The sequence below is a fragment of the Falco biarmicus genome, chromosome W (genome assembly GCF_023638135.1).
Source record: "Falco biarmicus isolate bFalBia1 chromosome W, bFalBia1.pri, whole genome shotgun sequence".
NCBI lineage: Eukaryota > Metazoa > Chordata > Aves > Falconiformes > Falconidae > Falco > Falco biarmicus.
The window spans coordinates 15504841-15525611 of NC_079310.1; the positions used below are offsets into that span (position 1 = coordinate 15504841).

Genomic DNA, 20771 nt, shown 5'->3' on the forward strand with positions numbered 1-20771 from the left:
GCGCGCACTCTCTTCCCGAAAGTCACTGGATTTATACCCTTCGTCCTCCGGTGTTAGTGGTGCACTCTGCGTCTGCGCTGCTTGTTGCTAGAGGGTCGTTTTCTGCCTTCCTCGGCTTCCTGGTGGTAGTGGGGATGAAGGCTCTTTGTCTTCCTCACATCACGGACTCCTCGTCTTCATGAGCCCCACCCCCTCCTTCCTTCTCAAGTTTCTTTTCGTAACCCTTCCTGACCGGATACTTGTGGCTGACCTTTGCATATTCCATTTAAATTCCCATTGTTCTTACAAACTTTGATGAACAAACAGTTCACAGTTTATCACAATCCCCCCTTTTTCTTTTCACCATTTTGTTCATCAAATCGTTTAAGCTCCTGTTGGCTTAAAATGAGGGTCTCCTCCACCTCCAGTATTTTCCCTAAAGGTTCATATTTGGTTCTTATAGACATCAAATGAGCTGTTTCTAATCTGTTTTTTACGATTGTAACTATTCTATTAAATATACAGGGTCCAAAATTTAACACTAATATCAACATAATCAAGGGTCCTGCAAGGGTAGATAATAAGGTGGTTAGCCAAGGAGAGTTGTTAAACCAGGATTCATATTAGCTCTGTTGCATTTTTCGTTTTCTTTTTCGTTTTTCTAGGCCCTCCTGAAGTTTTGTCATAGTATCTCTTACAACCCCTGTGTGATCAGCATATACACAACATTGTTCTCTCAAGGCGACACATAACCCACCTTGTTGTAAAAACATTAAGTCTAATCCCCTTCTATTTTGTAATACCACTTCAGATAGTGATCTTAATTTTTCTAAGGCACTTACTGATTTTTCTATTCTAAGTAGGTCCTCATCTACCGCTATCCTAAGTGACTGTAATTTTTGATTCTGTTGGATTAATGATGTTATCCCTGTACCTGTACCTGTTGCTCCTACAGCTATCAAAGTAGCTACTGTTAATGCCGTAAAGGTGAATGGTTCTCGTTTTCGTAAATGGTAACTCTGGGTATTCTGGTAATTGTACATAAATTACTCAGGGTGGTATATGATCCGGGGAATTATCATCACCTGTATGCAATATTTCTCAGAATCGTTGAACACTTTAAGAGATAAACAGGGAGTGATTCCAATTTTGGAGCAGATTCATTTGGTATTACTGGCTGGTATTAGCCAATCAGCGGGGGGCTTCCCTTTCAGGGAAGCTTTTATTTTGCATAATTTATTTTTCTCTGGGGGTACATTCCCAATACACCTCCCTTGTCCCGATACATATTGCATCGTCAGGCTTTGTTTCCGACTTTCAGAATCCCATAAACATCGTATCGGGTTTGAACCATTTACCCTTTTCGCCTTTGAGTCTATGCTTATTGCCTCATAAAAGGGAGGTTTAATATCGTAGCACAACCAGCAATGTTGGGTCATATTTGGATTTGTGGAATTCAATAACTGGTAAGTTGTGTTCAAGAGTTTCCATAAAGGATTAATTTTTAATTCAGGATCTGATTCCACCGTGTCAGTATCATTTTGGAGGGGGATCACAGTAACACTTTGGTTCTTTAACTTTTTGAGTGAGTCGTTTGGAACATTTACCACTGGATTAGATCCCACCGCTTGAGGCTCAGGTACTGTTATTTCCTTTTTAATTAATATTAAACTCCCAGGATCTGATCCAGCTACATATAATCGTACTCCCCATGTTTTGCCAATAAACCAGGCTGGATTGTACGGGTTAGTGACGTTTATCCAGAGGTACCTACAATTTTTATGGTGCCACACAGTTCCACCATCAGTTTTAGAAGGGGTTGTACAGCCAAAGGGACCCCACGTTATTGTATGAAATCTATCAGGTTGTTTCGGGGTCCAAGCTGTGGCAATAGTTTCGCAACTCCAGTAGGCACAATAAAAATGACCAGGGGAATTATAATAACTCCTACCGGGATTTGAACTTGGGCACCAATATGTATTCCTACTATTAGTGTCCCATTTGCTCCTGTTGCTAGCACAATTCGGGGATTGCCAACCATCCATAAGCTGTAAGCCCATCAGCTGACAGATCGTGACGTTGAAGGAGGGTGCATCAGGTGTCACCTTGATCTGAATTATTTGTTGATCTTCCCACCGAAGTAAGAACCACTTAAATGGTTGGTGGGGGTTATATTCCGCTTGTACTAAATTTATACAAATCAAACCAAATAAATACCCAATGCTGGGGAGGACTGGTGGGTTCTTTCTGATTAAAACTTCCCTTTTTATCCTATGTAATTTGGTTGTGTCCCTTGTGCCTTCCCCTCTCACTTTCAGCAATAAGGTCTGGGGCCTCGGGGGTGAGTTATGTTGTTCATTGTTATACAGCCCCCTTGAGCATCTCTTTTTCAGTCTCCACTTCTTTATGTCTCTGCCTCCTTCACCTACACTTTTGCCTAGTGCAGCGAGGTGTACCATCTTCTCGGCAGCAAACGTATTCTTCAGGAGAATATTCCTGGGTTTTTTTTCGCTCCTTATAGGCCTCCCAGTTTTTTGCTTTAACTTGAGGTTGTACACAAGGAATTTTAGGCACTGTAGTTCTACAAATTACCTGTACAATCTCTGGGTGGGATTCTAGAGGTTCGTTTGGGTGTGTACACCCCTTTTCTGGGTTAATACCAAGTGCCAAAATTTCCCACCAAGCTTGGGTCCACTTAACTATTCATCCAGTGGCCACCAACAATTTTAAAGCTTGTGCAGTTATTTTTCTTTCTTTTTTATAACACTCTTTACAGTGATCCCATAAGAAAAAATCCTTGCTACAATGATCCCATCAATTCTCTTTACATAAATTGCATTTCATACAAACAAAAGGATAACAGATATAATCCTTCCTAGGGCAGAATATAGTTTTAGTCCAGTTCATTAGTCCTTTTTCTTATGCAACTTCAATTTCAGAGTTTCTGGATCTCCAGAGCTCTCCCACTGCTCCTCAGAGATGGGTCCTTTCACTCGGCTGGCATGAGTCTATCCTCTTTCAGCAGTCCGAATGGCGGTTTCTGTAGTGAGTAAAACAAGATAAGGCCCTTCCCAGAGGGGAGTTAATGAGGACTCCTTCCATGACTTGATTAAAACTTTGTCTCCAGGTTGTATATTGTGTATTGCAATGTCCCATGGAGGTCTTTGTACTGCTAAGCCTTTATCTCACAATTGTTTTCTCATAGCCATAAGTTGAACTATATATTGTTTCAGTTGTAAACTTTCGACCTGGGGATGATCTCGGGGAACCTCCAAATCATAAGGCATTCCATATAATATCTCAAAAGGGGATATTCCCACATCAGTACGGAGTTGAGTCCTAATGTTTAATAAGGCTAGGGGAAGGCATTTCACCCAAGACATTTTGGTCTCCATCATCAACTTAGTCAGTTGTTTCTTTATCTCACCGTTTAACCGTTCTACTTTTCCCGAACTCTGTGGGTGCCAAGGTGTATGATATTCCCATTTGGTCCCCAAAGCAGTAAAAACTTCCTTTATGATTTTTGAAACAAAATGTGGTCTCCTATCAGAGTCAATAGTTTCAATAGAACCATACCTAGGCATCACATTTTCAAGTAATAGTTTGGTTACCATTTGGGCAGTGGCCCTAGCAGTTGGAAATGCTTCTACAAAGTGCGTTAAATGATCTATTATTACCAATAAATATCTATACCTTCCGACCTTCGGTAATTCAGTAAAGTCTAACTGAATTTTGGCAAGAGGTCGGTGGGTTAACTCTCGCCCTCCTAATGGCCTTTCTCTTAGTTGGTGTTTGTTCACCCTTTGACAAGTTATGCAGTCCCCAATTATTCTTTTTGTTATATTATATACCCCAATACATGCATATTTTATAGCAAATTGATCTACTAATGCTTGAACCCCCCAATGGGTGTTTTCATGGTATTTACGTAGAATTCTTATAGCCATGGTCTTTGAAATGACTTCTCACCCATCAGAAAGTTCCCATTTTCCTGATTCAATCTCCTTTGCCCCCATCCGTGTTAACTTGTCTTTTTCCTGTACAGTTAAACTGTACAGGAAAAACTTTTCTCCATGAACACAGCAAAACTTGAAATTTGGATTATCACAGCTACAATAGAGCATATTGTTCCCAAAATTCTTCCAACAACTATAGCAGGGAGGCTCAAGCAAATCATCCCCGCAATTGATACACCCTTTACGGGTTTCATTCCAGTGGTTTCTATCTTTCTTCTCCTTAAAAATCATTAGAGCAGCTCTTTTTGCTTCCTGATCTGCTAAGTTGTTTCCCCTTGTCAGCGGAGTCAATCCCCGTTGATGTCCTTTCAGATGAACCACTGCTATTCCTACCAATCCCCGTAAAGCCTGCAAAATTTCAACTATTAATTCCTGATGAATCAATCCCTTTCCCTGGGAATTTATTAAGCCCCTTTCTTCCCAAATTTTCCCAAATGTATGCACTATTCCAAAAGCATACTTGGAATCGGTATAAATTGTACCGATTTTTCCTTTCAATAATTGTAAAGCTCTTAAAACCGCATATAACTCGCATGCTTGAGCCGACCAACTGGGGCTTAGGGGCCCAGATTCCATTACCTTGAATGTTTTCCCATTAATTATTGCATATCCTGATTTTCTTTTTCCTTCCACCACCCGGGAAGACCTATCTACAAAAAGTTTTTCCCCATTTTCTAGCTCTTCTTCCTCTAAATCTTGTCTAATTTTAGTTTGTTCTTCAATAGTGTGCAAGCAATTATGAATTATTTCTTCTGACAGTTCCCCGTACAGAAATTGTGTTGGATTCTGTAAGCCAGTAACTTCAAGTTCAAGTTTAGGTGAAGATATCAGGATACCTTCATACTTTAGGAGTCTGGCATCAGTAATCCACTTTTCAGCTTTCTGTTGTAAAATTCCTTTAATATTGTGGGGTGATAATACTTTCAGTTCTCCCCTAAAGGTAACTTTGTGAGCCTCTTCCACTAGTAGAGCCGCAGCCACTATGGCTTGTAGGCAGATAGGCCATCCTCTGCTTACAGGATCTAATAATTTAGAAAGGTATCCTACAGGCTTTTTCTTCCCTGCCCATTCTTGAGCTAACACCCTATATGCTGTTCCTTCATCAACATTAATAAATAAATAAAATGGTTTCTTGACATCCGGTAAACTCAAAACAGGAGTGTTTACCAAATCTGTTTTTAAAACTTCCAATTGTTCATCATCATCCTTAGACCATTTCAATAGGCCATCCTTAGATATCTTAGCATATAAAAAATTTACTTTCCTACTATAGCCCTCAATCCATTGTCTACAATTTCCCAAAAGGCCCAACAATTGTCTGATCTGTCTCTTGGTTTTTGGAACCGGCAATGATAATATGCCCTGTACCCTTTCTGGATCTAATTTCTTAGTTCCTTTACTCAACCAGTGTCCTAAATAGTTCACTTCCCTTTTGACAAACTGTAGTTTTGATTTCGACACCTTTAATCCCTGTAAACTTAAAAAAATTAACAACCTAATACTCTCTTTCCTAACTGCCTCCTCGTCGTCACCGGCCAAGAGTAAATCATCCACATACTGGACAAGGGTCACTCCCTCCCCTAGTTCATACCCCCGCAATATTTGTTCTAATGCCTGTCCAAACAAATTTGGAGACTCGGTGAACCCCTGAGGTAAGACTATCCACCGTAACTGTTGTTTTCTGTGAGTGTCCGGGTCTTCCCACTCAAAGGTAAAATAATCCCTGCAATCTTTCTTTAATGGGCATGCCCAGAAGGCATCCTTTAAATCTATTACACTATACCATTGATCATTGGGGCCTAGCTGACTTTAAAAGTGTATGAGGGTTCACCACTACAGGGAATCTGGTCACCATTCGTTTATTAATTTCTTGCAAATCATGCACTAATCTATATGTTCCATCAGGTTTCTTTATAGGTAAGATGGGGGTATTAAAAGGGGACATACAAGGTTCCAATATTCCTTTTTCAATTAACCTTTGAATCTCAGGTTTCAATCCCTGTCTTCCCTCCATCGGTAGGGGGTATTGTTTTATTCTCACTGGTATTTCTGGGTTCCTTATTGTCACTGAAAAAGGTTCGATATCCAATTTTCCAATGGTCTCCGGAGTATACCATACCTCAGGGTTTATTCTCCCCTCATCAACTGTCCGTAAAGGACACAATTTAATTCTTAGTTCATTTTTTATGACTTCCAAACTAATCCCTAATTTTATCATTAAATCTCTGCCTATATAAGTTATAGTCTGCCTCAGGCACTAGCAGCAAGGACCCCACCCCTAATTTTGAATCACTCCCCTGTTGCTCCAGTAACTTCTACTTTCTCCGAGGATATCTTACACCCCTGGGGTAATTTTTGAACAGTAGATCTTTCTGCTCCAGAGTCCACTAGGAACTCTATTTCTTGTTGTTGGGGACCCACTTTTAATTTTATCAAGGGCTCATTTTTCTCACGGGTCCCCAGCAGATAGAGCCCCTGACCCCCCTAATCTTCTTTAAACATCCTCTCATCCATCATCCTCTTCCTACAATTCTTCTTAATATGTCCCGACTTCCCACAATAGAAACAGGTCCTCGTTTCCTTCTCCCTTCCCTGGTTCCTACTTTCCTTTCCAGAGGGTCCCGATGGGTTAAGGTTCATATTCCGTCTGGGCGGAGGACCTTTCTGTCCTTCCCTTACTGCTGCAACCAAAAGCCTAACTTGTTTCTTTTGAGTTTCTTCCTCTCTCTGAACATAAACCTTCTGCGCCTCTCGGAGTAACTCATCTAATCCCCTTTGCTGCCAGTCTTCCATCTTTTCTAATTTCTTCCGAATATCGATCCATGATTTAGCCACAAACTGAGTTTTCAATAATACTTGCCCTACATCAGTGGTTGGGTCTAACCCGGAATAGAATTGTAAACTCTTCCTTAGTCTTTCTAACCATTCTGTAGGGGTTTCATCTTTCTTTTGTTGTTCATTAAATGCTTTGTGAATGTTTTTTCCTCGAGGGACAGCTTCTTTAATTCCCTGTGATGTCCCCCTCCAAGCAGCATCTCCTCTGGCACAGGGGGATGCCTGGCAGCAACACGGTCCTTGCAAGAATTGTCATGATGGCAGGAGCCACTGCTTTGTTCTTTTCTCCTTCTTCCTGCTATGCCCCTGTTGTTTTCTGCTCTGATTGAAAGTTTCATGTGACTCTAGCTGTCACTGAGATCTGAGTTTGCACAGCACCTAGCATAGTGTCAGTCCTGGCTTAAGATGAGTGCTCTTTGGCATCGATTACTGCAATGCCAAAAAATCTGCATGATCAGAGGTGGGGTTCATAACAAGCTTGAGGAAGGGGGGCAAGGGTAGGGAGAGAGGTTTCTTTGCCTTGTTTCAGTCTCACAGGCTGCTTCCAAGTCTCACAGGGTGACTGCTGGGGGATAGAGCCCCCTTGTACATCATGGGGGGGCTCTGTACAGTCCTGTCTGTAGGGTGAGTGAGCTTCTCCTCTTCTGGGATGTTCAGCCCCTAGGTTTGTCTGTCCTACACTGAAGAGGGTCCCCCGTGGAGAGTCGGCCAAGTCCCAACAAACACACCAATATGGCTACATGCCATGCTCACTTTATTAAACAAAGAGGTCATATTTATAACTTAAACCAACCGCTCACCCGACTTTACACACAGGTGATTGGATAAAAATCTCTGGCCACGTGGGTGTCCGTGTCACTGACTGGTGAGCATGCTGCAGGCGCCTGATCAGAGTGTGCCGATGAGAGTGTGCTGATTTCGTGGTTCCCAGGACTTGCTCTGCACCTGGCTTCTTGTTTGTGCATAGCTTGTTTTCTTTCTCACACTGCTTGTTCCCAGGACAATTTAAAGTTGCTCTGCAGCTTCAACTAACAGGCCTGGGTTGTCCAACCCGGACAATGGTAACATATGTCCTCGGTCCTTTAAAAATCCCTCTACACTACACCACATATTGATCAGAGAAGAGAAAGGGAGAGTGCTTGTCATGCTTTAAACCAATAATTCCTTATCTCTTGTGTCTCCACAGCACAGAGTCCCACTGCAGCAGACCCCTTGCAGCAAGCCTATGCTGGAGTGCAGCAGTACGCAGGTTGTTAGTATTAACACATTCTCCCAATAAACCTTTCTTTAATCTCTGAACACACCTGAGGGGGCTGGGGGAAGGGAGGTGTTTGCTGATACAAGGCAAGCTGGGGTGTGTGTGTCACAGACTCTCAAATTAAATTTGAACTTCTTGTGAAAACAAATATAAAGCCCAAGGTCTTTTCTCCTAAAGGAGGCAATGTCCTTCCTTTCCCCTGGAAAGGCTCCCACTGACCTATACCTCTGTGCATCTTCATTGGCAGGACCAGGTCTGGTCTGCTTAGCACAGCACACAAATGCAAAATCAGGTCACTGATTTGGGGGCCACTTTCTGTAACAGGTCTTAGTGCTGCAGTGAGGATGGAAGATGGGCAACCAGATCCTGTCAGGATATGGTATGTTTGCACATATCCATTTTAGTATGTAGTCTACACTGGCTATACCCAGCTAGTTAGTTTGAGGCTTGCTTAGGAGCTACACAGACATACTCCTGGCTTTCCAGCAGATTTCTCCGCAGTTCCCAATGGATCAGCTTCTGCTTGTGTTGCCCTGTATGCTGAGCAGGTCCTTTGTAGTTGATGGAGTGACATCAGCCAAAGTGACCTAATGCAGACTGTGACCTGCTGTGTTCAACCTCCATTCACAGGGTATCCATAGCCAACTTTGCAAGGAAGGTGCCACCCCCAAAGTCATTATTTCCTGTGGTAACTGAAGCAATCATGGGTTCCCACTGAGGAGTGGCTATTATCTCATGTCAGCACTATATCTGGAAAGTTTACTTAATTCTCCATGTAGGGCTTCATTTTCTGGTGTTTTAGTTATCGTCATTTATCGCTTGTGAGGTTTGATAGATGGGAAAGAGCTCAAGCCTTTGAGCTGTTAATTAATCCCTCTGCACACACATAGCCCTTATCCTCTGCTCTCTGGGCTTGCAGGTGACCTGTATTCTATATTTTTAGCAGCAAGACACATTATCTATCATCTGTGGTACTGAATGGCTCCCCTTGTCTGCTTGGTGGGGGAACTGAGGTGGGGAAAACTGTTTAATTGCCACACACTGTTTCCACTGTCTTTGTGTGAGAGAAAGAAAGTCTCTGTGGACATGAAAGAAAAATGTATATCCGAGACTGTATGTGCAACTGTGCCTATACAGTGTGTGGGCATACAAAGGTTAGAGTAAGGGAGGAAACACATGTGATCTCTTTTAATGAGCATGTGAATTAATCAGGGTGCAAGAGCGATTACACAGGGAAACATGCACTCTGTGTGTGGCTGTCAGCATGGGTGTTGACATGCTGAGCTTATGAATCAATGTGTTTGTAGTGCAATCTGGGATGTTTACACATTTCTGCTGGGGAGATCTCAGTGGAGATCCCCATTTACACTGCATGGCTGTCCCTGGTGTTACTGCTGACAAAGCCAAAAGGAGGGTGGGTGCTCAGGGTGGTACCTCCTCAATAATCACTGTGGTTCATCTGCCACACCTCATGCTGCATGAGATGGCTCTTCACAGAGGCAAAATGCAGGGGTAGCCCACTTCTAGCTTGGTATCATGGTTTGGAGTGAAAGCTCCTTGCTTCCCAGCACTGAAATATGTCCCTCTTTCTTCTTTCCCTTTCTGTCTCCCTTGTAGCTGCTTATCCTGCTGCTTATGGCCAGATTAGCCAAGCGTTCCCACAGCCACCTCCCATGATACCACAGCAACAGAGAGAAGGTGAGTAAATGGGCTGTCCTCCTTTCTGCCACCAGCACACCATTCTCATCACATTGTTCCCCTCATCATATATCTACAGAGTATTCATTAAACACCCAATTGCTTTGAATTCATGGTCCACTGAGTCTTTTCTCAATTTCCATATGTGACACAGCATCATTGGCATTAACAGTAATGTGAGGGAACATCCTTATAGGGAATCGCTGCTGAGATCTCCTCAGTCCCCAGGGAGGGGAGAATGCTGATGTGCATGGGCCATGGAAAGACCTGTTAGGCAATAATGTCCAGTGGTGGTGGTGTGGTGGTGTCTGTGTTAGAGACAAGCAACAAGAATGCAGATGAAAATGCTATTGCATTGGAATAAAGGACTTAATAGGAAATGAAGCACTGGTGGCCCTTCATTAAAAGCCAGTAACATGATTTCAGATACCTGCTATTTAGAGAATGAGGATCAACTATTTAGAGGAGCTGATCTAGTCCTTTCAGCCTTCAGTGATAATCTTGAAGAAGAAATTAGAGCACAATATCTATATCAGGATGAGATTAATCATATAATAAAAGTACCTATTTCTTTACATTGACTATGAGAGCAGTCAAGTTATCTAGTCTTCAGGACAGGATGGCTGCACTGGAGATTTGAAAAGTAAGGAGAGGTGAATCTCCTACTATTGCATGTAAATGTTCTGTGAGGTATTCATGCCATGCTTTGCATAAAAAAAACTTGCCTGAATGAAGAGTCCTGTATGTTCCCTTTACAGTCAGTGGGGAGCATTGGGATCCTAAGAGGCAACTTAGTCACAACCGTCATCCAGGGAGTCCACTGCTCTCTCTTGACAAGAGGAGACTGCTTGCCTAAGTGAGGAATTTAAGTCAGATGCTTCAGCTTAGTGTAGAGACCCTCATTTAAAATAATTACATTTCAACTTTTCTCTATTAGATCACTAATTCAGATATATTCTATGCTATATGTGTTATACATAATGACATTTAATATTTTCATATAATGTAACAGTCAGAATGAATTGAATCAAGATTACACTGTCAAACTAAAACATTTTGATGACCTAGAACTAACTCTGGGGAGGGAAATCTCATATTGTAAGAAAATTAGAAATGTTGGCATTCCATTCTAATTTGGAACTAATTTTTTTACCGATGTCAGAACTTCCTGGGGAACACAACTTTCAGCTCCTGATTAGCTCTTGTACATGTCCCTGCTGTGAGAACAGATGCACAGATCTAATATATCATTACAGAGATGTTCCCCCATGCTGAAGGAATTTGCTTTTTATTACTTACTGTGACTAGATTAAGCACAGGACAAAACGGCAATCAGATCATTGCTCAGCATAGCATTGTGTCAGAAACAATCAGAAGCGAGGGATAGCTGTTGTGCTCAGTTTGAATACCCACTGCTCAAAGACCCCTGTGTTTGCAAGGCACCATGTGTCTCTGTGGGTTGAGGTTGTCACCCAGTGGACAAGTTATCTCATAACTCCTTGCTCCTTCCTGTAAGCAGCTGGTATTGAGGATGGTTGGGGCCAGATAAAAGAGATGAACCACCAGTCCAATGCAGGATGCTATTCCCAGTGTCCTCCATTTTCCTGCAGCGTTTAGATGCTGTGGCTTTCTCTCCTGCTTACTAGAAGGAGAATCTGTAAGGCACAACACTCCTTTTTAGAAGAGGGTGAAGACCTTTAAGCATCTGTAATTTTTAACAGGAAAATGCAGAAAGAGGAAATTCTAATAATAATGCTCAGTGCTGAGAAGAGCACTTTGTGTTTCCAAGGATATGACAAATGTTGATTCATTAATGAACCTGCTCACAACAATAACATCAATGATTACATTGTTAATAACAATGCTAACTCTCCGCTCCCAGATCCCGGTTGGATAACAAGCCCAGAGCCACTTGGCTGCTGCAGTGTTCCTGTAGAGATTAGTCATTACTTCCACATGAGTGCTGAGGCTACTGGCAGCTGACAGAGTGCATGGGGTGGAACAGATCCAAAACAATCAAAGCTAGAGATGAAGTCTTGATTCAGCCTATGTCAACTAGGCAAAACTTGGGGATAATTAAAATTTGTATAGTATTACTCATCTTGACATACTTTCTGAAACTCAAAGTACACTTAGATATTAAAATGAAGTGTAGGCTTGTGACTCTCATCTGCCCTGTGCTCGAACATGCTGGGGATGGAATAGCTAGCAGATGCAGAAGAGGCAATGAAATTCCAGGCTCTGAGTATTTGCTGTAGAGGTGAAGTGTGCAATTGACCAGGGCTGCAGGCTAACTTCCTACAGCCTTACGGGATAGCTCATTTTTAATTACTGTCACAAGAGCAGTCCTTACGACAGTGATTCACAGTATTGGGGATGCAATGCTAGCTAGCTGATGTCAGCTCAGGTACATGGCATTTACTTGCGTTGATAGTGGACACCCAGAGATATGTTGGGTCTGCTGCTGTCCCCATGATAACAATGAGCAGGAGGGTAAGGAGCATGGGCAGAGCCATGGCTTAGCAGCTTGGGTCCAAACAAGCCAAATCAACTTAGACACACTACAGAATTTTCTACCATGTACTCCCATGCCCTCAGTCCTGGTTTTTTTCCATTATCAAACACAGTTTGCCTGTAATATATAAACCATTCATAAACTGTGCATTCCTTACAAATTTTCCTGTCATCCAAATCAAGGCTATCTGTGCTTCTACTGTATTAATGAATAGAAATATCTATAACAAAGTCAGAAAACCAAGAGCCACAATACATGTCAGGGTAGGAATGAACCTTGATACTTTTTTTATAAGTGTTCTAATGGCTAGATTTTGAGCTGACTTACAGCTCTTTCGAAAACTAAAGTGTGCAGTAAATAATTTTAGTATTGTATTTGGCCCTGAACTGCAAAGTATACTGCGCTCCAATAATCCATTAACTCAGTCCAAAACAAGACCTTTCTCTCCAAGAAGACAGTTGGAGTTTTCACTAAGGTTTTGCCATACCAGCTCTGGTCTTCCTCTTGCTACACTGATCCTGACTGAGTTCATTAAAAGTCATTGCATGTGTGCACTAAGTCAGCTCTTCATAGTATTCTGAGCTGAACAACTAACAACTCATGTGTTTGGTTTCTTAAAAATATACACATATATACAGAGTTGGCCATACATATAGTCTTCCATGGAGTGCCCAGATTAACTTGACTCAGGCAAAAAAACCACCCTACACCTCAAGGTATAAGGGCTGAGACAGAGAGCGCTTGTTTTGTGACTTCTTTACCAAGGACTCCAATAGATAACCTACAGCTGGGTGGATTTAACAAGAACCTGCTTTTTAAATTCTAATAGCAGAACTTTCATATATGATAATAGTAAAATAATAATAATAAAAAAATCAAACTACCCCAGATTGTTTCTCAATAGCAGGTGGAGTTTTTAGCATCATAAATTAGCAAAATCCCTCTGTATTTGGGAACAGAGTGAGTTTGGCCTTGAATGTTGAGTTGGTATCAGAAGCCACAGCATGGGTTTCCTAGACACATTTCACAGCTGAACTGAGCTTTGAGGATGGTCTCTGCTTTTTCACATCTTCCCTGGTCTCTTCCTTTTGGTCTCCAAGCATTGAGAGACAAAGCTGACTTCAAGGTGAACTAAGGGTTGTTCTCTCCTTGAGCACAATCTCTAAATCTGGTGTAGATAAAGTTGTATGCCTCCTGGTCTGCCTTATGCCTTAGTAAGAGCTTCTCAGCACACACAGGCAGAATCCCTAGTCATGCACAAGACATCCAAGACCCCAAGAAATGCAGATGCTATTTTTGAAAGAATTTGCAAATTTTACAGAGCAAACTGCTGGCTCAGGTGATATCAGTGGGGATTTTTGCCACTAACAGCAGCAAAGCCAAAATTTTACCTATTCTATTATAGTATGGATCTGAAAACCCACAGCAGTAGTGCTCTGGGGCACATTCAGCTGAAGGAATGAATTTTTCCCGATATACTGGACCATGGTCTTCTCCTGGAAGAAGTTTTCTCAGCTCTAACAGATACCTAAGGGGTATGTGTGTGTATGTGTCAGTGTTTAATGCTTTCAGACTTTCATATGTATTTATCATGTCCATAACTCCACATTGTGTGGAGCTTAACTACAGCAAGGATTGGATTGGAGAAGGGATAGTGGCTCAGTGAGGAGACTAGGAAGAGGCAGACAGGAGGTGGGGAGGGGGAGATTGAAAAGCTTGGCATGAAATAGGGGAGCATGATTGTGGGCCACTGAGGTTCAAAAGCAATTTAGCTAAGCAGATGACCAGGTGCCTAATTAGTTAATTATTCCACCTTAGCACTATCCCCCCATTTTGAATAAACACTGTTACCATCTTCATGACCTCTAGGAAACGCACAAGATGCAAAAAGGATCAGCTGTTCCTTCATGACAGTCTTTTCAGCAAATTAGCAGGGAGAATTGTGCTTAGCAAATATTCATTAGGGCTTCATTTTCCATTAATCCAAAAGGAAGTGTGGAGAGCCTATGACTTCAGTCATGCTGAGGCGCAGGAATTTTAATGAGCTTTAAATGGGCATCTGTCAGTATCCTGACTTTGCTGTACTTCTGACAGCCAGGAGAGGATTAGTATTTGTTGCAATTTAGTTACAGCAGTCAGGAAATAATGCAACACAAGATAGTAAGCAGCAAAACGCTTTACCATTGGTCAAACTCTACTGTCCACATTGTTTCTCCATCCTCCAGAGGCCAGATCATACTGCTCCTTGTCTCTACTTCATCCAGGTCCCCCCGCACCCCACTTTTCAGAGCTATTTAACCACTTTGCTGTAGAATCACAGCTGCATATTATCAATGTCAATCAACCCACTGTCTTCATTCCCCTATAATTCCCCCTTTTTGTTTTTTTCAAAAGGTTGCTTCTATTTTACAAACATTTGACACGTGATGGGGTTGCGATTGCAGAAAGGCTGCAATGCCCACTTGCAATCTTCATTGGCAATTAAATGCAGCAAAGCAGCACGCCTTTTTTGTTTCTTCAGGTTTATGTACCCTTTCTCCAGCTTCTGTGATTGGCTATCCTTACAGCTAGCATGCTCAGCAACAACTATTGATTGGCTAAGATGCATGGGTTTCATGTTCTCTGCCAGCAGCTGACATGTCACCCCATATCCAGCTCTAGCCTTGCTTCATATCCCGTTTTCTCTCTCTCTTCCTTCTTGTCAGAGTTCACTCAGTCAAGGTTGCGGCTCGCTCTCTTTAAAGACACAGCTCTATCCCATCATTAAAGCCTGAGATGCCAGCAGCCCAGTCTAATCCCTCATTTCCCCCTTTTTGTTTTTCAACCAAAAAGGCCATGTTTATCATCCATTGCAGGGCCCTTTGCAAACAACAAAACAAACATGGTATCATGAACAAGATGACACAGATTACAAACAGTCCCATGAGTCACAACTCAATCCCATGAACCAAGACCCTTACCCCAAGTGACTTAACCAATCATCTAGAAACCCATGACACTATGTTCTGTGAAGGCGCTAACAAACTTAATTTGCCTATGGTATATGGTCCTCCCACTTTCCTGCTGGGTAGCCCTGGCCAAGCCCTATCTCCACAAAATAGAAATAAACTTTTTGGTAATTACCTAGGCAGGGCCACATCTGGGGCAGGTTGTGTATGATTACACCCTACAGATGCACACCAGTTTGATTCATTTCTCCACAAAGGACTGTCAGGTGTGACATTTTTCACTCCCACCCCATTGTTCCAATGAATTTCTGCTGTAGGTGTGAAGTTAAAAAACACACAGAATTCCACCCCTAAAGTCCCTAAAATATCAAGCTCTTGAGGTTCCAGAGGACTGACTGACAGACAAACTATCATCCTTGACATCCCACCACTGGGTGCAGTCTGTCATTTTTTACACTTGTTCTATCCCAATACTGACAATTTTTCTGTTATCCACTGATTCTCTGACCTGTTTGAGGGACCCACCCTTCCCACACTGCTTTTCTAAACTCTTTAACAGCCTCATATTGCACAGACTGCCACTCTCGAGGTTGATTTGGCTGATAAAATACCAGTCATGCCATCACAACCCCCAAAGCCCCTCGCTTAAGCGCTTCCCACTTGCATTCCTGCCACTGATCCCCCAGACCCCCTTTAATCCTCCCCAAAAATACAATCAAGTCATGGGGGGGGGGGGGGGGGGGGGGGGGGGAGGACGAGGACAGGACAGTGTGGTTCCTTTTCCAGATCTATAGGACCTGGATCAAAAGGTTTATCAGTGCCAATGAAATCATTGCCTGAGTTATCCTGTTTCCACACTTGGTCCTGTGCAACATCCACAAGATGAACCTCCTTCAAGCTGCTGTCCCCCATGGATTCTTCCGAGGTCTCCTTGATGGAGGATACAATCAAATATGTACACAGTTCCCATGGGAAGCCAAAAATCCCTCCACTTATAGCAGGTAGAGCTATGGAGCAATGATTGTATGTTTCAGCTAGTTGTAGACTTTTCTTCACCATCTTTCTTAACAAGAACACACACTTCTCTGCTTCATCTTTCCTCCACCAACAGCATAAATTATGTTCTTGCAGGGGAGCTTCCCAGGGCCCACGATAACAGCACATCCAGGCTGCAAACTCCCATTCTTCCTCACCAGCTCATCACACTCCTGTTGCAGTTCTGGACCAGCCACTTTTAATAGCGCATCAGCAAGGCCACCGATGTTTTTAAAGTCCTCATTAGATGCATTTACCACAACATCAACAGGATAAGTGCACAAGTCAGCTTTATAAACAGCTATTACAATTCTATCTGTGGTCACTTGACTATAGGTCTTGCCTGTATTACTATTTTCTCACTGTTCTTCCAGCTGTTCTGACTACTCTTCCAGCCTGATTAGACCCTTAAAATCTTGTTTTGCACTAGCAGCAAAAAAATAAATAATAAATTTTCACTCTTTGAAATACAACTCAGCTCTCTAATTACCATACAGTTATGAATGCAGGCCAGACAGAATTTGCTCAACTAAGGTGACTCCCTTCAGCACTTCTCAGCTCACTCAAGGATATAACACTATGTTTTTTCTATATGCTGAAGTCAACTTTCACAACTTTATTCTGTAAATTACCCCAAACATTGGCCTTCTTTTTCTCAAAAAGAAGATTATGACCACCATGGGCTTTCCTCCAATGACCTTTTGTACTTGCATGTTTTCATCTACAAAGTTAAAGTTCTTTAAAGGCTTTTGCTACTGCTTGAAAACACATGCAAACCCATAACAATTAGTCCCCAATAGCTCACCTCTTCTAATGTCTGTTACACGATTCAGATTGCAGGCTCTCCCTACCTGTCTCAGCTACATTGGGCAGCACTGTCACCACTCATTACCTGAAGTCTCATATAAACTCCAAATGCCCAAATCAGTTTGCCTCACACAGAGCACCAATTGTTGCAATTGAGGTACAGTAGCCACAAAATAATGCAACACAAATAAAACAGTAAGCAGCAAAAAGGCTTTACCATTGGTCAAAATATACTGTCTATGCTGTTTCTTTAGCCTCCAAAATCCAGACTACACTACTACTTGCCTCTCCTTTGCCTGTTTTTTTTTTTCTCCCACACTCCTCAGAGCTATTTAACCACTTTGCTGTAGGAGCACAGCTGCATATTATCAATGTCAATCAACCCACTGTCTTCGTTCCCCTACGAGTAATGGCTAATAAAAGGTGGGAACATCTAGGTGATCTCCTTTCCCTAACAGGAAAGGCAAAGTTGTAATTATTTGCTGTGTTATAGCATTGTAATTATGCCCTTATGAAGAAAATGGGAGTATTTAAAAAAAGCTTTTCCTCCCCCACATTATGCCCTAGCCATAAATGGGGAAGGTTGGCTGACTCAGGTCACAGGATTGTAGGCCCATGGGCTGGGGAGGGGGAACCCTCCTCCCTCTGTCCTCTTACCGTTGTGGTAAGGAGCACACACTATTTCCCCTTCATCTACTCCCACCACCAAGCAATCCAGAGCTGGATTTACCTGTCAAGGTCAGTACAGAGCTGGGCAGCAGCTGGAAGTACCTTTGGAAACAACTCCACAAAGAAAACAACCCAAAACTTGCTTCATCAAACTATACAGTTTTCTGGTACTGAACACTGCAAGTGGTTTAAATGTTTGGGTTTTTTTTTCAGTAAAAGCACTTGGACACACCTGGTCTCTTGACTTTTGCTCAATTACAGCATGCTTAAAAAAAAAAAAAAAGTCACATTGAAACATTACATTCTAGTCTGCTTGACCAGAGGCAGATTCTCCCTCTTCCACCCCAAAATGGAATTTCAACAGAACATTTTATGAGTGTTTAACAAAACTACATATTCCAACTAAAGACTCCTCTCTGGATATCCTTCCAAGCACTCAAGTCTATATGAATATATGTTACAGCACTGAGGCAAAAAAGGCAATTCCTTTTGTAAAGTATTTTGAATATAAATCCAACTGTAATCTCTTTTAAAGAACCCTCTAGGATGGGACATGGCCAAACTGTCCAGATTTGGGGAAGCTTTTGGCTGAGTTGGGCGGGCTGAATGAAAAATTCTACAGAACAAAAAAAGCTCATAGGTCTGTGCATCTTTTTCTACTTGTTATCACAGTCCTGTCAGACACAAGAAGGATAATGAAACTTCTGCATGCAGACACTGAGAAGAGGCAAGGATTAGTGGAGGGGAGGGCACCCAGAACTCTACAGATTAAATGAGATTATGAGGAGCAAACAAAAACTATGAACCACATATTTCATTCTTTTTGTTCTTATTCCTCCATTCTGTCTTTCCATAACCACATGTGCTACTGCATTCCTCTGCTTCTAGATTTTATCCTAGTGTCTGTCCTGGGAAGATTAAAGAAGTCAGCATAGCTTTTAGGTGACTTTCTGATTTCCTGGTTTTCCGATTTGTCCATTCCTCTGAGAGTCTACAGACTGCTTCCTAGAGGTGGCCCCCTCACCAGTCAGAGGGGATGCCAAAGTAAAGCTCCACCATATGCTTTCTCATATCCTATTTCTCTGTATTCATGGGTCTTATTTTTATCCTGATAGGACCAGAGGGCTGTAACCTGTTTATCTACCATCTGCCCCAGGAATTTGGGGATGCTGAGCTGATGCAGATGTTCCTGCCTTTCGGTAATGTCATCTCCTCGAAAGTGTTTGTGGATCGGGCGACAAACCAAAGTAAATGCTTTGGTGGGTAAAGATAACAAAACAATTAGATTCATCCAGGAAAGGGCTTTCTCTGAATACCTTTCAAACTGCTTGCTTTCTGCTTAAGCTTTATGATTTCTCTTAATTTACTCCTGTCAATACTTCCCTCTTTGTTTCCTAATTGTCTCATGTTCAGAATGTGTGCGCTGCTTAGAGATGAAGGTTTAGCATCTCACCAGCACTGGGTTGCTGCAGCTGCTGGTGGTGGGGTGGAAAATATCTCCCCTTAGAAGGGGAGGCGGGGAGGGTACAGACAAGATTAAAGCACCTGGAGAAAAATGGAGGAGACTGGGGTGGTGGTAGGTGAAATGCTGATAGTGTTAACAGTGGGAGCATGTGTCAGAATTAAAAATTCTGTATGTAAGGAAAAGGAAAAACATGTTAGAAGAGGGTCCCCCGTGGAGAGTCGGCCAAGTCCCAACAATCACACCAATATGGCTACATGCCATGCTCACTTTATTAAACAGAGAGGTCATATTTATAACTTAAACCAACCGCTCACCTGACTTTACACACAGGTGATTGGATAAAAGTCTCTGGCCACGTGGGGGTCCGCGTCGCTGATCGGTGAGCATGCTGCAAGTGTCTTATCAGAGTGTGCCGATGAGAGTGTGCTGATTTCGCGGTTCCCAGGGCTTGCTCTGCACCTGGCTTCTTGTTTGTGCATAGCTTGTTTTCTTTCTCACACTGCTTGTTCCCAGGACAATTTAAAACTGCTCTGCAGCTTCAACTAACAGGCCTGGGTTGTCCAACCCGGACAATGGTAACATATGTCCTCGGTCCTTTAAAAATCCCTCTACATATCCCCCTTTTTCTTTTTGGACAACCCATGTCTGTTTCACAATGGATGTTAAACCTTTCTTCACACAAGAAAATAAACAGCTAAAAACTAAAAACGTTACAACAATGATTATAACAAAGCGTATTCCTTCCATCAATAACGTCTTTAACCAACCTGTTATCCCCAGTCCTCTCAACCATTCATCAAAGGGATTATCATCAGCAAGAATATGCTTCATGTTTCCCTGCAGTTGTGACAACGTCTTGTGCATTGATATGGAATGATCGGAAAGGTTCATACAACACATCCCTTCAAAATCCTCACAACCGTGTCCATGTGCTAATAACAAAAAATCTATTGCAGCTCTATTTTGTAACGTAGCATGCCTAACACTATCTACATCAAGCAATAACGAACTTAAAATCTGCGATGTAAGATTAAATTGTTTCTCTCCCCAACACGCTAACCTTCGTATATTCTTAGCATTTAATGCAGCCATTGCTCCTGGCATAAATATAGAGGCTAAGACATTTGATGTTACAGACTGCAGATCTACTTGGTCATTACATGTTTCATCAAAGGTGCGCAGTGCCCTCCGTGATCTATGAGACTGTGGAGTCATTTTCAATAAGTCTTTCATATGTGGAGCAAACAAAGTCAAACGCCCTAAATAACATGGTCCACCGACAGGATACAAAGGAATCCCTGGCCACGCTCTGTCCCCACATATCAAAAAGATTCCCGGTGGCAACTGATAACCCCCTGATACATCTATATGGAAACCCCCAGTTTTCAGTTCACCCCAAATTGGTGAACTGGTTAGATTTTGAAACCCTGTATAAAACCCCTGTTCACCTTGACATGTTAGCCATAACTGCCACGGGTCACCAAACCAAATTACTCCAGTGCCATTCATGGGCTGAAGTGGTGATGACATGTGGGTACAGTCTGCC

The 20771-nt window shown here is 42.3% G+C and overlaps 1 protein-coding gene across 11 annotated transcripts in view; it reads left to right on the plus strand.

Moving 5' to 3' along the window:
• Nucleotides 1-20771, plus strand: part of LOC130141979 (CUGBP Elav-like family member 4) — a 348538-nt gene that overhangs the window by 248383 nt on the left and 79384 nt on the right. For 4 of the 11 annotated variants that reach the window (XM_056323351.1, XM_056323352.1, XM_056323349.1 and 1 more), the window contains 3 exons: nt 8017-8082; nt 9706-9786; nt 18876-18959. In XM_056323351.1, the coding sequence (XP_056179326.1) occupies nt 8017-8082; nt 9706-9786; nt 18876-18959 (231 nt within the window). Of the gene's footprint in view, nt 1-8016; nt 8083-8335; nt 8342-9705; nt 9787-18875; nt 18960-20771 lie in introns of all 11 variants that reach the window. The other 7 variants (XM_056323359.1, XM_056323360.1, XM_056323356.1 and 4 more) reach the window with 2 other exon arrangements.